This window comes from Sceloporus undulatus, chromosome 4, assembly GCF_019175285.1.
Source record: "Sceloporus undulatus isolate JIND9_A2432 ecotype Alabama chromosome 4, SceUnd_v1.1, whole genome shotgun sequence".
Taxonomy (NCBI): Eukaryota; Metazoa; Chordata; class Lepidosauria; order Squamata; family Phrynosomatidae; genus Sceloporus; species Sceloporus undulatus.
The window spans coordinates 90,020,866-90,040,499 of NC_056525.1; the positions used below are offsets into that span (position 1 = coordinate 90,020,866).

Consider the following 19,634-nt stretch of genomic DNA (forward strand, 5'->3'; position numbering starts at 1 on the left):
CTTGAGGGCACACTACTATCACCACAATAAATATCTATCTAGTGCTCACGATAGCACTGCAATTGAGAATAAGGCTGAAAATAATTTAAAACGGAGGTTAAATAATGTGTGTAAAACCTATCTCTTGATTTTTATGTCTATGTATCAGGATTTTTCAATGAATCCTTCATGGATATTTGAGAATAGATATGTTATAGAATAAATATGCCGTACACTCCAGGTTGATGGAAATAGCTTGCAAATTTTCAGCGACTATGCAAGTAAGTATGCAAATTAATTGAGGATCTTAGTGCATTCTTAGATGTTTAACATGTTGCCTGGTTAGACAGAATCTAAACTTTCTGTTAGCACTTGATAGTGGATTATGCCATGGTGAGCTTTAGCATGGATGGTTGCTAGAAAGTGACAGTATTAAAATGCAGAAAATAGTTACAAGAGACTCACAAACATTCTGTTGAAATAAGCAAACTTTTTAAAGTAACCATTAAAAATAATACTATTTTACATTGCTATCTGTATTGTGGCTCTGCCTGTAAAATCCCTTATACCATCTCAGTTTTCATTCCCATTTTAGCATACTTTCATTTGCAGCCTGCACTAAACCTTGGTTTGGCTCAGATCATCTTCAGAGGTGCTGTCAAAGGGGAGTTCCTTTTAGTTGGCTCTGATAAAAACAATATTGGTAAGATGTTAGCAAGGTATCATCAAATGTACTGTGGAGCTTTGTGTCATTGTCCCTCTTAGCAGACTAATTAGTATCACTAACTTAGTTTGTGGATGGCATAATGAAATTGGGTGATAAACAGAATATGTTAATTAAATATTAAATAGAAAGAATAAATTGGCATCTCTACTGAGATAGATCTTGCAGCCTTTGTACCAATTCCTCTGACTTATTTTGAGGTAATCGTAGGAAGAGACACTTTTAAACTTGTTTATGTTCTTTGTGTAGATCAGGGATGGTCATTAGAGCCCCCAGAGACCATGGAGGGCTGCTCCTCACTGTCCCCAAAGGCCTCCAAACACCCTCTAGAGGACATAGGGACATACCATGTTTGGGGGGGAGTCTTCCTGGTCCTGTAGATAGCATTTTGAGAAAGATTTTTTTTGGGGGGAGGAGATTACATTTTTTAAGACCCTGGGTGAAACAGGGAAGTTCCAAATGTGATGGAAATACCCTCCACATTCCCTAGAAGAGCATTTTCTCCAACATACTCCATGCATACAGATCACAAGCCACACTTTGCCCACCCCTGATGTAAATTGATGTTTGGGAATTCTCAAAGAGAAAAACTTAGCGGAACACAAACATTGTATATTAAGCACTAGGTTTGTTATCTCTGTTCAGTAAGTTGTTGCACTTGAAAAATGAATGTAAAAGTCCCTTGTTTTTTTTATTTAAAAAATCTCAGTTCAAAAGCCAAGTGATTATGTACCCAGTCTACCTAGACACTAGTGTTGCAGTTTTGGAAGATTTACATCTATTTTATGTGCTACCATGTATAATTTTTAAACATCAATAGGCCTAATTTCTCCAGGAGAATTTTAGTAAGTTTTATAACTAGAGCCCTCAGTCTGTTGAAGGTTAACAGTTAAGCTACATTCTCTAAAGAGGAAGCACAGAATTCATTGTTAAAAACAGGTTCAAACATAATAGCTTAGAGTTTTCTGGTAGAGTGAGCAGGTTACTGTTCTAAGCTCCAAAGTAATTTGAGGACATGTGTATTCCTTTCTCAAATAGGATTGTAAGGAGCATTACCAAAAAAGGAATTGACTGCCAAGATGTTTTCATTTTTTCTTGGCCATGCTGTCTGAATATGGTCTTTATCTAAATTGCTTTCTCATATATCCATAAGAATATTGGATTTTAACATGAAGAGGAGCAAATACATGTTACCTAAATATATTTTACATTTTAAAGTGTGTTTCACTATCAAAACAGTAATTATTGAGAAAACAATTTTTAAAGTAAGTAGCCTCATTTTCCTTAGCCTCCTGTTACAGTGAAGAAGGTTTTTTAAGTGCTACTCTTAATTATATTTTTAACTCGCTATAGAAACAAATTAGAAATAATATCCATTGTTCCAAGCCATATATAGCTTTAGCCAAGGAAAGCTTGCCTAAATATTGCACAAAAGTACAAGCCAAGAACTTTTGAGGGAATAATCCATGTAGAGTTTTATATATCAAAACAAGATGGGAATGTGTTCCCTATCCATATGCAATGCAGTATATTGATTAGTTTCTTGGTGTGCATAACAATGCAAGTAATCTACACATCTAGAGTTTGTCTCTGCAAAGCAATACATATACACATTTCTCCTCCTGGGTGTAATGTCTATCTCAATATGCAGTTCATGTACATGTTCAGTTGAGCAGATTCCATTGGTATCAGAAAGCTTCAAGCAAATGTTCATCGGATTGAATAGCCTGGTGCAGTTTTCCTCTAGGAAATGTAGCTACAGTAGGGGCAATTCAGTTGCTTTGTATATTTGAGATCAGATATAGGAAATGTGTTATCCATGGAGGGGGACATACAACCCATTAACCTTTGTCTTATGCCCCCAAACTTCCACTGATTCTCAGCAGTTCTTGTACCCCCCTAATTCCTCCCACATTTTGGAGCAAAAATTGCCCCAAATAATTTCATTTGCCTCCAAGAGTTGTGCTATACTTGATTTGTCTCCTGGAAATCATTCCCCCAATAGTGGAAACCAGAAATGATTACTGGACACTTCTGGGTTGAGTTTTTGTGAATGATGCAGCCTCCCAGGGAAATCGTGTGGTTAAAGGTGGCTCCTTCTGCAGTTGTTCACTTCTTCTTAGAGCTATGTCATCTCATGCTAATTTTTCTTTTGCTGAAATGAGACCATATGTGCACAAGAGGGAAGTTTCAGCAGACATGTGTTAAACCAGAGGTTTGCAAATCATGAAAAGAAAAACTTGTAAAGATATTCTAAACGCCCCCCCCCCCAAAAAAACCCCCCACAACAACTGGGTGGGGGGGGGCATGATATGAGGTACCTTGAAATAGGGGGGGGGGGTATTGTAGCACTTGCAGTCCTTGAAATTTGTTTCACACCAAGTTCCATGTCAAGTGAACCAAAGTCATGAGTTTTCTGAAAAAAAGCCAAAGTTTGTTGATAGGTCCAAAACCTGAATCAAAATGTTTGGGATGCCAACCTAAGCCTAAGTAATTACAATAATAAATATACATTCTAGACCAGAAATAAATAAATTTAAAAATGTTAGTTGTGGAGGAACTCAAAGTCTCCCAAACCTTACTACAGTGTTTATTTTGGTCCCAAAGTCTGGTGACTAATCAAGCATGTGGATTGTATAGCATGACAGAAACTTTAAATTAAAACATGGAAGTTACTTCAGAAGGATTCATATATATTTAAGATGAGGTATAGAGCTATTGTACCTTGCCTTTATTTCCTTGGAGTAATTTTTCAGCTTTCCACAGAGCTCTGTGGCAGCACCCCAACTGTACAATTCCTTACCCAAGGAACATTGGCTTTTTCCATCTCTGTTGAGCTTCCAGCGGGTAGCCAAGGCAGTAGCATTCTGCATGGCCTTTAATGTTGGATATTGTTTGTTTTTAATTGTTTTTATTTGTTTTTACTTGTTAATTGCTGCTAGAGCTCATATGGGTTGGGAGGTGATATAGAAATCATCAATAGAAGTATAGTGAGAAGGAACAGTGCCACTCTATTCTGCTTTGGTCAGGCCTCATCTGGAATACTGCATCCAGTTTTAGGCACCAGAATTCAAAAAAGGATGTTGACAAGTTGGAGTGTGTCCAGAGGAGGGTGACCAAAATGGTGAAGGGTCTGGAAACCATGCCCTACGTGGAGAGGCTTAGGGAGCTGGGTATGTTTCGTCTGGAGAAGACAAGGTTAAGAGGTGATATGATAACCCTGTTTAGATTATTATTATTATTATTATTAGTAGTAGTAGTAGTAGTAGTATCCCGCCTCTCCCTGTATTGGATTGAGGCAGGTAACAACAAACAAAAACAATAAAATCAAACATGACTATCAATAGATAAAAGCATAACAGTTCATATTAGATCCTAGTTCCCCAATCTCCCTCCCACCCTAAAATACCATTAAAAACAATTCCCAATAAAATGGTTAATAAAATAAATTGAGATCAAAGTCTGGTGGGTACAGCTAAACAAGTGGAGAGTGAAAACTCTGAGGAGATCCGTTTGGGAAGGCCCGCCAGAAGAGATCCATTTTAATCCATTTTTATTGCCTTCTTAAAGGCCTCCAAAGATGTTAGATGGTGGATCTCATCTGGCAGGTCATTCCAGATTTTTGGAGCAGCAACAGAGAATGTCCTCTGGGAAGTCGTCTTCCATCTAGTTCTCTCTGACTGCAGTAGGTTCTTGAAGGGATGTCATATTGAGGAGGGAGCAAGCAAAGAATAGGACGCAGAGCAATGGATTCAAAGTGCATACATGAAAAGAGATTCTACCTCAACATTAGGAAGAACTTCCTGACAATAAAAGCTATTTGACAGTGGAACACACTTCCTTGGAAAGTGGTGGAGACACTTTCTTTGGACAGAGGGTTGATGGCCAACTGTTGGGGCTGATTTGATTGTGTATTCCTGCATTTCAGGGAGGTTGGACTAGAGCAGGGAGATTGCTCTTCAGGCCTCTTCCAGCTCTGTGATTCTATGGAAATGATCTCATTAGCTGCACTGCTGGGATAGACTCGGTTTGTAACTTTCTTAAGTCGGATCTTATTGTATTCACTCATCTCTGGGCAGTATGCAGCCCGCATGCAAACTGGGCTTCTCCAGGCTTGTCCTGCATCTTTTCATGAACTGAAAAATCTCGTTCTTGAAAAGCTGCAAGAGAAGCCCAGGTTACAAATGGGCTGCATACTGCCCGGCAATGGGTGAATGCAATAAGATCTGCCTTAAGAAAGTTACATCACAGGTTTATCCTGGCAGCTAAGCTAATGCGATAATCTCTATTCTAATGATTCCATGAAATATCTTAAATCATTTATGCACACATTTAAAACTTGGGATGCATCTACACTGTATAAATAATGCAGTTTGACACTACTTTAACTGCCAAGGTTCCATCCTACAGAATCCTGGGATTTGTAGTTTTATGATGAACCAGTACCTTTAGTCAGAGAAGGCTAAAGAACCTGAAAAACTACAAATCCCAGGATTCCATAAGTTAAAGCTACAGCTCTTAAAGTGGTGTCAAACTGCATTATTTCTACACACTGTTTTGGTAAGGAACTTCCAAGAATGGCAGAATACAGAACATTTTGAGGCATTTGGTCCAGGAATACAATCTAGGATTCTGCCAGACATATCTCCCCTGCAACAGGGCTTTGTAAACACAGCAACTGATTTCTCTTCCATGCTTCAGATTCCTCCAACTTCTGCAAGAAAAGTGCAAGAAGTACAGTACCTTGCCAAATGAAAGAATAAGCTGACACAAAAGGAACTTCTCTCTGTTTGGGCAAACCTTCAGCATTTAGAAGGCTATAAAAATGTGAAAAATGAAGGATCAGAAAAAAGCCAAAACAGCTGATTGTATTAGCTCAAGGGGGGGGGGGTCTAGTTAGGGGAAAAACATGCATCAGAATTAATTTTCAGTGAGGCTTGACTTCTTTGCTTTGTGTTGACTCTGTAGCAGAACTATGTTTGTTTATTATACTTATATCCAGCCTTTCTCCCAAAATATTGGCCATGTCAGTTAAGACATTGATTACAAATCATTATTATTAAAAACATGGTTAAAACATATTTACAGTGTAATTAAAGGACTGACAAATTTAAAAATATTGTAAGTTTAAAATATAGAATAGCATTATTCTTGCTTTCACTATGGTGGTGGCTTCATTGTTTTACTTTTGCCTTCTTATCTTAAACTGGCAAAAAATAAGACTTGGTAGATTTTACAGCGTTCCTCATCTTTGTCCATTTATTTAAGAACAAAAGCTAAATACATATAAAGCTCAGTTATTTTAGAATCATTGTAATTAATGGTTTAATAGATGACTTTTTAATTCAATGGCTTGCCCTAAACCCATGATGCTGATTTGGCTCTAAGGAACTTCCTTACATTCCCCTTCCTCTTACCTTTGTAGGATTTCTGGGGGGGTGATTTTGGGATGCTGAACAAGCTGGATGCAATGGGGAAGAGATTTAACTACACTCCCAAAACATCTCCTCCCTAGATGTATGAATAAATATTAAGCATTGGCTACAGCCCATTGTATCAAGACAATGTAATTTTTATGACAAAATCCAGAAATACATAAGCGCTTTTGTGCCTGACATAACAAATTGAATTTAGATCTGTAAAGGAGCTTAAAATACTTCATTTTTTCACACACACACACACCACTTCCTCCAAAATTCAAGACTATACATTTCAGGATAATAAACATTTTAACTTGGCTTTAACATTTCTAGAAATTTTACATCTCTGGTAGAAAGAACACTTTCCCTGTCTGGAGTTTGCCTACAGCTCATTAATCAAGTTGCAGTTATTGCATTGGTTTGATGTAACAGTTATATGACATTTTGGTGCCACTTCTGTTGTGAAATATCTTCTGTAGTTCAATATTAGAAACATGTTTGTTCTTGGTCCTGTCATTTATTTTTTATTATTTGCTTAATTTAGTAGTGATAACTTACATCCTCACTGTTTAAAATTCTTGCATACTTATACCTGGGAATAGATCTCATTGAATTTAGTGAGATTTTTCTTCCAAGTAGACATATATAAAATTATGCTGTAAGATTAGAAATTCAAAACTGCACACTTTTCCTTTAAGTATCTCCTAATTAAATTCAGTATACATGGATATCTAACCTTAAAATAATTTTATAGCATGTAGAACATGAAATACAATGTTTGGTTGTAGTCCTATCCCTTAAAAGGAGTGTTCCTCTTCAGAACAGAATTTGGAAAGTTACTTTAAAAAGGAATTCTTACGTGTTTCTTGTTACAGTATTTGAAAAGTACCAAATTTCTGTTGCTTGTTGCAATATTGAAAAAGTAATTCATGTGTAAACTTACAGCGCTTTATAAATAAAGGTTAATAATAATAATAATAATTTCGCTGTTCATTGTTTTGCATTGATTTGGCACACCACTCCTTGAGCAAGGTGTTTGGCTCCAGAGATTTTAGCCCAAGAAGGAAAATAATAAATAAATATACATACATTTAGATATCATTATGCTTCAGATCTGCACATTCAAATGGCAGTCTTATTGAACAGGGTTGGACTCACTCCTATGTGAAATGCACATAATCAGTTATTCAATCCTAGGAGGGAACTGCATAGCACTCTCTTCTTTCTCTCACTCATCTGTGCAGTTCTTTGATGCTTTTTCAATCATTCAAGATTTGCAATCATTAACATTAGGGAAAGAAATATTCCAGAAGAATACTGAAGAATAGTGATTTTACTCAGATCTAGCAAATGCAGCAAAGACCTTAAGGACTAAAATAAGATTATAAAACAAACAAATAGTTTCTAGAACAGATCAAGCTTGAACTCTCCATGGAAGCCAAGATGACTTAATTGAGACTGTCATACTTTGGCCCCATAATAAGAGGGAATGAATCATTTAAAAAAAGACAATAATGCTAGCAAAGTTAGAAGGTACAGTAGTAAGTAGAAAGAATGGAAGAATGCATGCCAGATTGCTAGACTCAATCAGGGAGGCTATAGGCCCGAACCTGCAGGACATGAACAGAGCAATAGTGTATAGGAGGTCTTGGAGATATTTTATTGACAGGGTTGCCAAGAGTGGAGGTCGACTTGAGGACAGTTAACAACAATAGCAACATTTATTGTGGCATATGTTTTCATGGATGAAGCCATTCTAGAAAGGGGTTAGTTCTAGATAAAAATTATGTTAAGGTTGTAACTGTATACATATTTGCATGGGATTAAGAACCGTTGGGTGTTCCCTATTGGGTAGAATAGGACTTACTCTTGAGTAAACATGCATATCTTTGTGCTGTTAATTGTTATATTGTTCAAACCAAACAAACTCTTTGCCACTATTTTTAATTTTTGAACAGGGAGCACTCATAAATTAATGTATTTAGATTTTGGGATTCATTGGCAAAAGCTATCAGGTATGATAATAGAATTCTGCTAGGGAGCTGTAATCCAGATGGTCACAATCTATGTCCAACTACCTGTGAGAGCACAATTGAATTCAATAAGATCTACTACTGATTGCACTATTAACCACTTTCCAAACTTGAATCTGAAAAAATATATACTGTATTGTTGTTACTCTCTCTCTCTTGTACCACCCAGACTTGTTATATTTTTAATACATTTCCTCCACTGAATTTACTGAGATAACAACTTGAATCATCTGAAGCAATGAAATGAAACAAATGTCCAAATAATATGAGTTTTCAGTTCATATCAAATATATCAAACAGAGTACTGGAGGTGAGGGAGGCAGCTGGCAAGCATTACCAGATGGTTGCCTACCTCAAGGACTACAGCCCTAGATAATGCTTCTTATGTTGCTTTCTTTGCTGGTGACATGTTGAGCAGTCAGCTATATTGTTAAATAGACAGAGAGTACCAAATGGTAGGGAGGAGATGAAACTAAAATGCTGCAAAGTTTAAGTAATATAGCCATGATGCAATGTGTTTACAAGAGTGTAAGTCTCTTACAAGAGACAGAATCAGCAAAGGATGGGAATGTTAGTTTACCGAGAAATGGAAATTGCCTTCTTATTTCCACTTATCATGTAGGAAGCCCAGCTGAATTCTCTAGGTTTTACAAATATAGGATAGTGCTGCTAGGATAGTTTCTTAAGAAGTTTTGGGAGCATCTGTGAGACATTTAAGCAAAGCATTTAGATCAGGAGATGAGGGAGGAAGGAAAGGAGCTGCATCCTCTGAAAGAAAATATCTGGAACATTTGCTACCAAGATCACATTGTTTTCCTTTAGAGATTGCTCACAGGTTTTAGCTTTGTCTCACATTGAAAAAGGTTCAGCTGCATCTCAATTCCCACCTTTTCTGGTAGACTTGACAGAAGCCATGTTTGCAGTGAGTTTTTGGACCAGGACAAAGGGCAAAGATGATAAAGAGGAAGCCAAACAGCACCAGAAAGAGTGTGCAGCCCAGTCTTTCACGCAAGGTTGATCTATGAAAGTGGGATAGTCCTTTTTTAAAATAGCAGATGATTTACTACAGCTGTCTTATTGGACCCCTTGCTCACCAAATTAAATGCTAGGTTCTGCACATATGCAAGAGACTCAAACATGTCAAAATATGAGAGGCAAGAAAAGTGTGCTACCTTCCTACCCACTCTGCTGGCTACAATGTGTGTATAATGTATTGAATTGGTTAGATATTTTGAGCATGTTTACTGTGCCAGCAGTGAAGCCTTCATGTGTTAGGTGAAGATCGATCCAGCACAATAAGCAGGAAGTCTTCCAGCAATCGTAATATCCAGTTCTTTATCTTGTCGTCTTGGAAGAAAAGCAGCATACATGACTAATCATGACTCATGATTAGAAAGACCCTGGTTTGCTCCAGAATGCATTTGTAGTGTTATACAGTTGGCTATCTTTATACCTGGATTCAACCATCCAAGCCTTTAAAAATTTTTTTAATTAAATGGAATGCAGATAAATGATATAACAATGGATTTTAATGCAGTAAATAATGTTATATAAGGAATACCATTTTACTATAGCATTGTACATAATGGGACTTGAAAATCCACAGATTTTGGTATCCAGGGTGGGAGGCTGGAACCAGAACCCCAGTGGATTCCAAGGGTCGCCTGTAATATCTGACTGGAAGATATAATCCCTTCATGCTGAAACGCTTTGTTGTTGTTGAATCAACAGTTAGAATCTATAGGTCAGGACTTTTAGATTCTAGCAGTGCTACCTGTAAATGTGCAGACAGTGTCAGGCTCAGAAACATTGCTTAAACTGACAGAAAACAAAGTGCATAGTTGTTACCTGAATACAGGCTTAGTTGATCAATTTAGAATGTTGTAGGAATCTCTTTAAAATACTACTTCATAAGTTTTATATCTGATGGACTGTTCCCAGCATACATTTTACTATGTCTTTTGTAAGCGGTAAATATACCTTGTATGCAAAAAGGTGCTTCTCTGTAATAGCTGTTTCTCTCTTTCAGTGTGCATCTTTCAGTGATGGAGATAATATAAGACTTCCAAGAGATTTCACCTTTTGTTCATATTCTTATGACAATTCATATTTCCATTTTGGTAACAATTCTTCTTTCCTATATATATAAAAAAAACCATTGGACAAGTGTGTTTGATTACTGAGTAGCAGCAGTAACTTAGTATCAGTGTGTACTAAACAGTCTGAGGAGCTTCAGCATGTTTTATTAACATGGCATTTGACAGCTGTTAACCGATGAAATGAGAGACTGGTATCCAATTTAACTAAAAAGAATACACTTGATCCTGCTCAGATCAAACCCTATTACTCGCTAAGCTCTGTATATTGAATTAGCAGGTTGGCAAGATGGGAATATGCTATGATCTAGAAGACTTTTTGGAGCTGAGAAATTCGTTTATAACAAACTGAGTTTTATTGAAGTCTTATAAGGTATTGTGTATACATAAGAAGGACTGAATCATGTTTCTTCAGTCCAAACTATATGGTGCATTAGAATTGTTTTTGTGCTTCAAATGAGACATTTCATTTTCATGTTAAGAGTTCTGGGCTCCAATCTGGACTGGGGTTGCAGCAAGGGAGAAGGGATAACTCTTCCTCTCAGAATTTTCTTGCCAGAAATAGCCACACAAAGCTTTTATTTATCCTGAAGGTACTATTTCAAGAGGAATAATTTTCAATAGTGGGTGCAGAAGGAAAATCCTTGCTCTATACTGCAGTCTTGATCTTGATCAGGGCACTCTGGCCAAGAGGCAAGGCCAATTACTCATTTGTTAAAAATGCTTTAAATGCAATATGTAGTTTGGTGCATACTCATGTTGTTATTTTGACATTGCCTCATGACATGATAGCAGCATGCAACCAGCAAATAGAGGAGATGTGTTTTGCCCACTAAAAGTCAAAGTTGTTATCTCTTGGATGGTTCCCAGACCTCCTAGGATGGTTCCTAGTACTGGCCTTTCCATATCGTATTTACACTTTATTCTGTATGGATTTATTTATTTAAAAAGAAACCTGCATGCAGGTTTTAAATTGTTGTGAACTTCTCTGAGTGCTTCAGGGGCACTAAAAGAACAATACTGTACATATATAAATAACAAAGTAAAGAAACTTAGAGAAGCTAGCTCATGGAAGAAATTCTTGCAAGCAACAATCATCCTATCATAGATGGAAAAATAATTTCTGCCAACACTGAGCATTGCTCCAAGTTTGACTGATCTGGCAGCAGAATCTATGATATGCAAGAGCTTCAGTTGCTTGTCTTGGAGTAAACAAGAGCAACTATTTTCCCCTGCAAGCTAACCACTGGGCCTTGCCCAGTTTACAATCCATTGGTCTATTATAACAGGTAATTTGTTGTTGGTGGCAGCCAACCTTTGTAACAGGCTGAGTGAGGGGAGAGAATTACCATATATACTTGAGTATAAGTTGACCTCATGTATAAAATGAAGGCACGTTTTGGGGCCAGGATTATGGATTTTGATACGACTTGTAGGTAAGTTGAGGGTAAAATTTAGGAGCATGTACCAGGGTCTGAAGGCTGGAGCAAAGGAAAACAAGGCCAAAGAACTTACAAAATTCCAGTAGGCATAACTGTTTGTGCTCACCCTAAAGGCTGGATGGATAAGAGAATGGGGTGGCTGGGTGGGTGTCAGTGCTTCCAGGACAGATTATGCTCTTTCCTTTCACCAATGGATAAATCCTTTTTAGTAAGACTTAAAATATAGTACTTACAGTGACCCATGGATAAGTTGACATAGGTTTTTTGGGTCCGCTTTTTAACTAAATCTTTTAGACTTATACATGAGGATATACAGTATGCCAACCCAGATATTTATTTATTTATTTTTAAAAGGTGTCTTATTGTATTAGCTATACAGCCAGCCAGTGCAACAAATGTGTTCAAAAGCAAAACTGGTTAACATCCTCATTGTTATAATCTTCTGTCCATCCCATCTGCAAACCAGTACCTCCCTCACCTCCTTGCTTTTTAGATAGTTAATCTAATGTGTAAGGCCTTTTAAAATGTCTTGCAACAGTTATAAAATTTATAATGATATTCCCATTTCAGAAGACAATCCTCCAGAATTTTAGAGCTTTAGCTGATAGATGAATTTCACCATTATTTGAATTGACAAAACTGATCTATTATTACCATATTGCTTCAACTGCCTTCAGTTGACAGATTAGCTTTTCATTTAAAGCTGTGAACCTAATTCTGTCCATTCAGTTAACATAATTGTACATTAAGTTCCTGCTCCAAGTTACTCCTCTGAGCTTACTGATAAATTTTTTGGTTGATCTCTCATTATTCTTTGCTCTTCCATATGACATGTATTAAGGACCAGATTTATATTCCAGGTTCTTTCTTCTTTTTTAATTGAAGTAAATATTTCTGTGACTTACATTTTCTCCATTGCCTTGAAAAAAATTTTAAACAGCACTCTTTCTGTATATTGGAAGGTAACAAGCATCTGACTCTGGACATGTTCAGTATATTCTTGTTTATTAAGGAAGTCGTATGTTCTTCAGGAATTACCTAGATTTTACCAAACAGAGCCTGGCAATTACATACATTGTAGCAAGTACTCTCTCTGTTTTGTTTTTTAATTCATAAACCTATGTCATTGTAATAAGCCAGACATGGCAACTGTGTGATGCTTCAGATTGATTGATTTTATTTCTATTAAGCCGAATCCCAATAATGGACCTGAACGGGCTTACAACTTTTTAAAAACAATAAACATTAAATGCTATACAAAACCATCATTCAAAATATAGATATGAAAGTTATTTAAAAAACACCATTTTTTAAATTAAAACCATTAAAATTCATTAAAGTACTGTGTACAAATCAAGAAACAGGCAACATAAACAGGCATCATTCAAAATATAGATATGAAAGTTATTTAAAAAACACAATTTTTAAAATTAAAACCATTAAAATTCATTAAATGAAGACCTCCTTAGAGGGGAGTCTGGGAGCAGCCACTGAGAAGACCTTCTCCTCTGTTCCCACTAGAAGATCTTGAGAACATGTTGGGATGGGGAGAGAAGGGCCTCTCCTGAAAATCCCAGCACTCCAGTGGGCTCACAAAGGGAGATATGTTTTTTCAAATAGTTTGGACTCAAGCCATATATGTATAGTTATTGAAATTCCAAGCATACCTCTCTACTAGTGCTGCCTGTGGCTGCTGGGAGTTGCAGTTCAACATCTAGAGGGCTGAACTGTTCCCAGTCTTGTAATAAGGTATAGTGTGACAGCACATACACAAATAGGTCTGGATCTGTTACAGAAATGTATTCATCCTTCTCACCCTCAGATGTGGGACACAGCTGTTGTTTAAAAAGAGGTATCACAGCCCCAGTCACTCTAATGTTTTTCTTTCCTGCTGTACTGAAACCTTTCCTTTTCAATACAACAGCCCTTAGAAACATCTACTGCCTGTAAAGCAGGTTCTACTTACTATAGTCCATGGAGATTTTAACAGAACTGCCTGACTATAGACAAGCAAATGCATTATAAAGCAACTAAAATATAAATCTTCAAAATATTTTCCAACTGTACTTTTCTGTGACCTTGTCTGTGATATTAAAGTACATCATTTCAGAGTGCAATCTTATTATGTTATACATGAAAGATGTAAAATGCTAGTAGCAGATAAGAACTGTCCTGTAATCATAAGTGTTCCTAGAGTTAATTCATGTTGTATGTAATGTTATACCTTCTATGTAGCAAGATGGCTACAGCTTAGCCTCAAGATTCCATCTGTAGTGGCTTATATTTCTACTAACGAACAAGGTAATATATCTGAGTACGGAATTGTATGGTGAGTATTTGAATCTTCTTGTTAGCTGTTTACTATATAATCTTTATCTGATAATTCAATACTGGGCAACACAATCTGTGGCAAAGGTTTTTCACAAAGCAGGGGGAAAAAGAAAAACTATAAGTTCTCACTTTCAAAGTCAATCATATTAATTCCTAACTATTGTTTTTTACTTAGCAATAATTATTTATTAGGCACCATTTCAAAAACATAGCACTAAAATAATAATAATCAGTTCTCTGTTAATTGCTGTTTGATATGTTGTCTTTTCTTTTTTTAATAGGAAATATATGATTTATTAAAAGATTTTGAACTGAAGTACTGCTATGTGGACAAAAATAAAAGAACAGGTAAGATCCGTTTCTTGGTATACTGATAAACAGTAGTGTGTCATAAACCAGAAAGGGATGTAGGGAAATTGTAGCCACCTTGAATTCCATTTAAGAGCCTTGGTGGCTCAGTGGTTAAATGCCTGTACTGTAGCCACTCACTCACAAACCATAAGGTTGTGAATTCAATACCAGCCCAGGGGCTCAAGCTCAACTCAGGCTTGCATCCTTCCAAGGTTGCTAAAATGAGTACCCAGATTGTTGGGGGCAATTAACTTATATTTTGTAAACCGCTTAGGGAGTGCTTAAGAGCACCGATATGGTGTAGAAATATAGTTGCTATTGCTGTTTTGGGAGAAAAGCAAAATATAATTCCAATACACAAACACATAAAAGAATAAAAGAATAAAATAGTATATGATGAGTTAAAGGGTGCAAAAAGTGTGCCCTATCTGGGTTCTTTAACACTCTTTTACACACTGATAGTCTCCAATCTTTGAACCAATCTCTAGTCTTCTGAACCAATTTGTGAAAATGTTCTTTTTCATTCAGGCAAACCTAATGTTGAAATTTCAGAACTAAAATAATGAAGAATTTAGGCTATTTATTTTAATTTCCTGTTCTACAGCTGAAAAGGCAAAGTAAAAGTAAAGGTTTCCTCTTTGACATGATTGTCTAGTTACGTCTGACTGTAGGGGGTGGTGGTCATCTCCATTACAAAACTAAGGGAGCCAGCATTGTCAGAGATGAGTCTGTAGTCATGTGGCCAGCATGACTGCACAGAACTCTATTACTTCACACCAAGGTGGTACCTATTTATCTACTTGCAGTTTTACATGCTTTTGAACTGCTAGATTGGCAGAAGCTGAGCCTAGTGATGGGAACTTACTCTGCTACATGGCATTTAGGTCTTGAACTGCTGACATGCCAACCTTGTGGTCGTCAGATTCAGTGTCAGCATCGTAACCACTAAGCCACATCCGAAGGAGCTAGGAAATTCTGTTATCATATATTCAGTCTTCACATTTAAGAACCCAGGAATAAAAATGTCATCTCATCCTAGGATATATAATCTTCTGAGTGCCAATACACAAATATTTATTGTTATATCTTTATTAAGACAATCAGTCTATAAAATTATAATACAAACTCAAATTAAGATATACTACAAAGATTAAACAACAATACGAACACACACACACACACACACACGCAAAATGCAAACAAATAGAAATGATTCCTCTTCTCCCATTTCCTCTTCCTAAAATTTTTATATTCAGAATTTTAGAGATCACAATAACCAGATTTTATTTTAGCCTTAGAGCACAACCACCACATGTAATTAAACATGCCAGGGATTTGTCTTTATTTTCAACATTTATGATCTTTGTTTTTGTACATTTTAGCTAATTTCACTCATTTGAGAAGCCATCTCAATAGCATTTTATAATAATTTTCTCTTAAATCATAACATAATATAAACTTTATATTTTTCCCATGATTTCTCCCAATATTCTAGATTGATAGGTGACTGATACTTTGTGCCCATTTTATCATGACATCTTTAATTTCAGCAGTAGTTTATAAAATTTTGCAATTTTATGGTAATCTTTCCTCATAGTTATCTCTTCTAATTCAGATTTCTCAAACTAGAAGCCCTCTAATTTTTTATCCATCCTGTATTTTTATGTAACTGTTTATATAGAAACCACTGACATTAGACTGCTTCTATTTAAAAATGTTCTCTTGTTTTAAACTCATGATCTTTTCCACACATTTTAATGAGATTTTAAAAGAACAACATTTTTTGTTTGGCACCTTCCATCTACCATGGAGGCCTTTGTAAGGTGATAGCCATAGTGGAGTTTTCCAATAAAATCTCCTCTTGTGTTTGGACCATGTTTTTATCAATGGTCTTCCTGTATAATCAACTTTAAGATCTTTATCTGGTTTATGCTTATTGTACCATATATACACTTGCCATCCAAACTTGAGGTCTGAATCTTCTAAATTAAGTAAATTTTCCTTTTTTTTCCTTCAAATTTATCCATTCCACATTCCAATTTAGTCCACTCACCTCATAATATAATTTTAAGTAAGGAAGATTCAATTCACATCTTTCCCTTGCATCTTGGAGGGTCTTCCATCTCATCCTCAGTTATTCACCATCCAAATAAATTTAGATAGGGTTTTGTTCTATTATGCACAGTTTATCATTTGTAATAATGGGTGTACATTGGAACAAGAAGATCATTTTTCTAGGAACATCATAACTGGATATTTTTCTTGACAAGGATAATTTTAGTGATTTCCATTTCTCCAAATTTCTCTTTATTTCTTTCCAATTTTATATAATGATTTTCAAATACATTTGAGGTTTTTTTGTAATTGTTATACCAAGGTATTTTATCTTTTTTGCAATTTAAAACCTGTTTTCAAATTAATTCCTGTTTTTCTTCTTTACTCATATTTTTGTTAGAATTGTTGTTTTAACCTCGTTTATTTTGAAACCAGCATAATTACCAAATTTTTTAACCTCATCCAATAATTTTCTGGTGCCTTTTAATGGATCTTCCAGAAAGAATACTAAATCATTGGCATATGCTTTTACTTTGTAACTACTGGTATGTCCTTTAATTTTAACTCCTTGTATTTTGTATCTTTACCAATTTACAAATATGAAAGATATGAAAGATTGAGCTTTTATATCATTTGATGTAAGCTCTCAGACAACATTGTTGGACATATTGCACATGCTCAACTGTGTGTCATCAAAATATGAATTACTGATTGATAAACATGCATGTGTCAGACCTTAGATAATGATTTTTTTTACATTTCATAAAAATCAGAATCATCAAGTGCAAAGGCTTATATTCTGGTTTTGACACAGTTATGTACTGTATAGATTTGCTGAAGAAGTGTTTGTATTGAAAATGTGTCCATTGTCATGTTTATATACCTTTCTCCCACAATATCTTCTCAGTTTTAACCACCCATTTAGGACTGGGTAAAAATCTTCCAGTTTGTTATATTTTTTAAATTAGTGTGTAAAACTAACTAAATGTTGGTCTGTTTTCTAATATAAATAATTTCCTTTTAAAAGACATTTAAATTCTTCATGCATAAATTATTACATAGGAGTATTCTTGGTGAATGTATTTGGTGCTGATAAAATGGTTTGTGGATTACAGATCCTTACTTGCAGTGAATCAACCAGATGCTGTTTCTATAAATTGTTCTCTTACATCTTCCATATAATAGGAGTTAAAAATACTACAAATAATAAGTAATTAACTGTATTTCTTTAAAAGGGTTAATATACAATAATATGCAAGAAGAGTGCCCCTTTCTCTCTTCTGCAGCTGATGTATATTATTGGCTGTGTCTTACAGTGGAAGAGAGAAAATCACCTCAAACCAGGAACCTTTAGTTCAACCCAAGAGTCTTTTGTTCAGTTTGGGGTAGTTTTCCTCGCAGTACTAATCTAGAAGGCACAGCCCACAATGTTTGCAAAGTCCCTTAATTTTCTGAAGAGGCTTTTGGGAATTCCCTGAGAAGGAGGGGAAGGGAAAGATACTTTTCCTGTTGCATATGCAACTATGGGATATCATCCTTAGAAATCCAGTTTTATTGCCTCTTTTAATAATCTTCTTGCTCCATGCCTTCTCTTGCCTCAGACTCATAATTAGCTCCTAGACAAAGCTGGCTCTTCCCACAAACTCCTTCTGTATTGCTATTATGTAGTTAATTTAGTTCTAGCTTAATTGGAGCATAATTGTTTTCCCAGAGCTCCTGACAAACAACAGCTTTCTATGTTATAGTGTTGTGAATGGCTCTACACCTTTAAAGATGATGCATGTTGTCAAGCTGTCCTCAGGGCTGAAGCAAGTAGAAATACTATTACTTGTGTGAAAATTTGACCCAAATCCTGTTGGAACTGCTATGGCCTAAATCCTATTGGTTAGTCCCAAGTAGAGTAGATCTATTGAATCAATTATTGAATGATCAGACAGCACCTAGGTAAGTCCCTTTAGTTCATGGGTCAGGTCTAAGTGGGACTTACAATGGCATTCACTCATTTGGGTGCATGAAGAGCCCATTTCTTTCCCCATCTATTTATTTCCAATTTAATAGAACTGTATGCATTTTTGTGGTTTAATCAGAATTATTTCATTTGTCTTAGATTCACTTTAGCTACACAATAGAGTATATTTAGTGCAGTTAAAATATCTTGAGTTTTCTAAAACATAATGTGAAGTTGTACCTGTAAAGAGGTTATTCTGAGAAGATAATTCTACTTCTATAGTTTGAGACTCCTTTATCTGGAATTCCAAAATCTGAAATGCTCCAAAATCCAAAACTTGATTCATGGGTGGTTGAGATAGTGATATCTTTGCTTTCTTATGATTCAATGTACACAAATGTTGTTTCATGCATAAAATTAATAAAATGTTGTGTATAAAATTACCTTCAGTGTGAATAGGGTGTATATGAAACATAAACGACTTTTCTGTTTAGACTTGGATCCCATCTCCAAGATACCTCATTATGTATAAACAATATTCCAAAATCCAAAAAACTCTGAAATCGAAAACACTTTTGGGTTCCAACCATTTTAGATAAGAGAGGCGCAACCTGTACTTATTAATTTGTAAATGTACTGTATGTAGTCTTATACTTGTGGACAAGCTGATTATTTTATGAACACCTACCTTATGATAAATACTGGGCACAGTTTATCCCTAAGATACAATAAAAGCTGTGGGAGTGTAAGCTAACTTCAAATACCTTTAAGTAAGTAGTAGTTTCAGTATCTCATTTATCTGAGAATGCTCCTTTAGGCATCCTGCTACTGTTGTTTAGGTCTCACTGCTGTCTGCCACTGTGTCTTTCTCCCCTGCATTTTATTTATTTTATTTATAAGATATATAGTGTAGCATTTCACATATCCTGATTGTCACTGGATATCTTTTACAGCAAGCAAATGGCTGAAATTGAGTGCATTTTGAGTGCATTTAATTCGTATAAAAGATCTTAGCTATAACAGAGTTAAACATGTTTTTCTAAAAATGTAACTGTTATGTTTATAATTTATTTAGCAAACCTCTTGGACTTGAGGATAGTGTAACCTCTGATTATTCAGGCTTGAAAGAAAATGTTAACATTCCCAATTCTCAGTAGTATCATCTTACCAGTCAATTTGACTTCTGCTGAAGTTTTGCTGTTCAGTAGAAAGAGATGATTAATAGGCAGTCTGGAATAAAAGATGTTTTCTGTTT

General features: G+C 35.7%; 1 protein-coding gene across 1 annotated transcript in view; it reads left to right on the forward strand.

Moving 5' to 3' along the window:
- The first annotated feature begins 239 nt into the window (after positions 1 to 239).
- RAVER2 (ribonucleoprotein, PTB binding 2) overlaps positions 240 to 19,634 on the forward strand; it is a 52,490-nt gene continuing 33,095 nt past the window's right edge. Inside the window, exons 1-2 of the mRNA XM_042463264.1 lie at positions 240 to 260; positions 14,307 to 14,373. Of these exons, the coding sequence (XP_042319198.1) occupies positions 255 to 260; positions 14,307 to 14,373 (73 nt within the window). The 5' untranslated portion in view covers positions 240 to 254. The remainder of the gene's footprint in view (positions 261 to 14,306; positions 14,374 to 19,634) is intronic.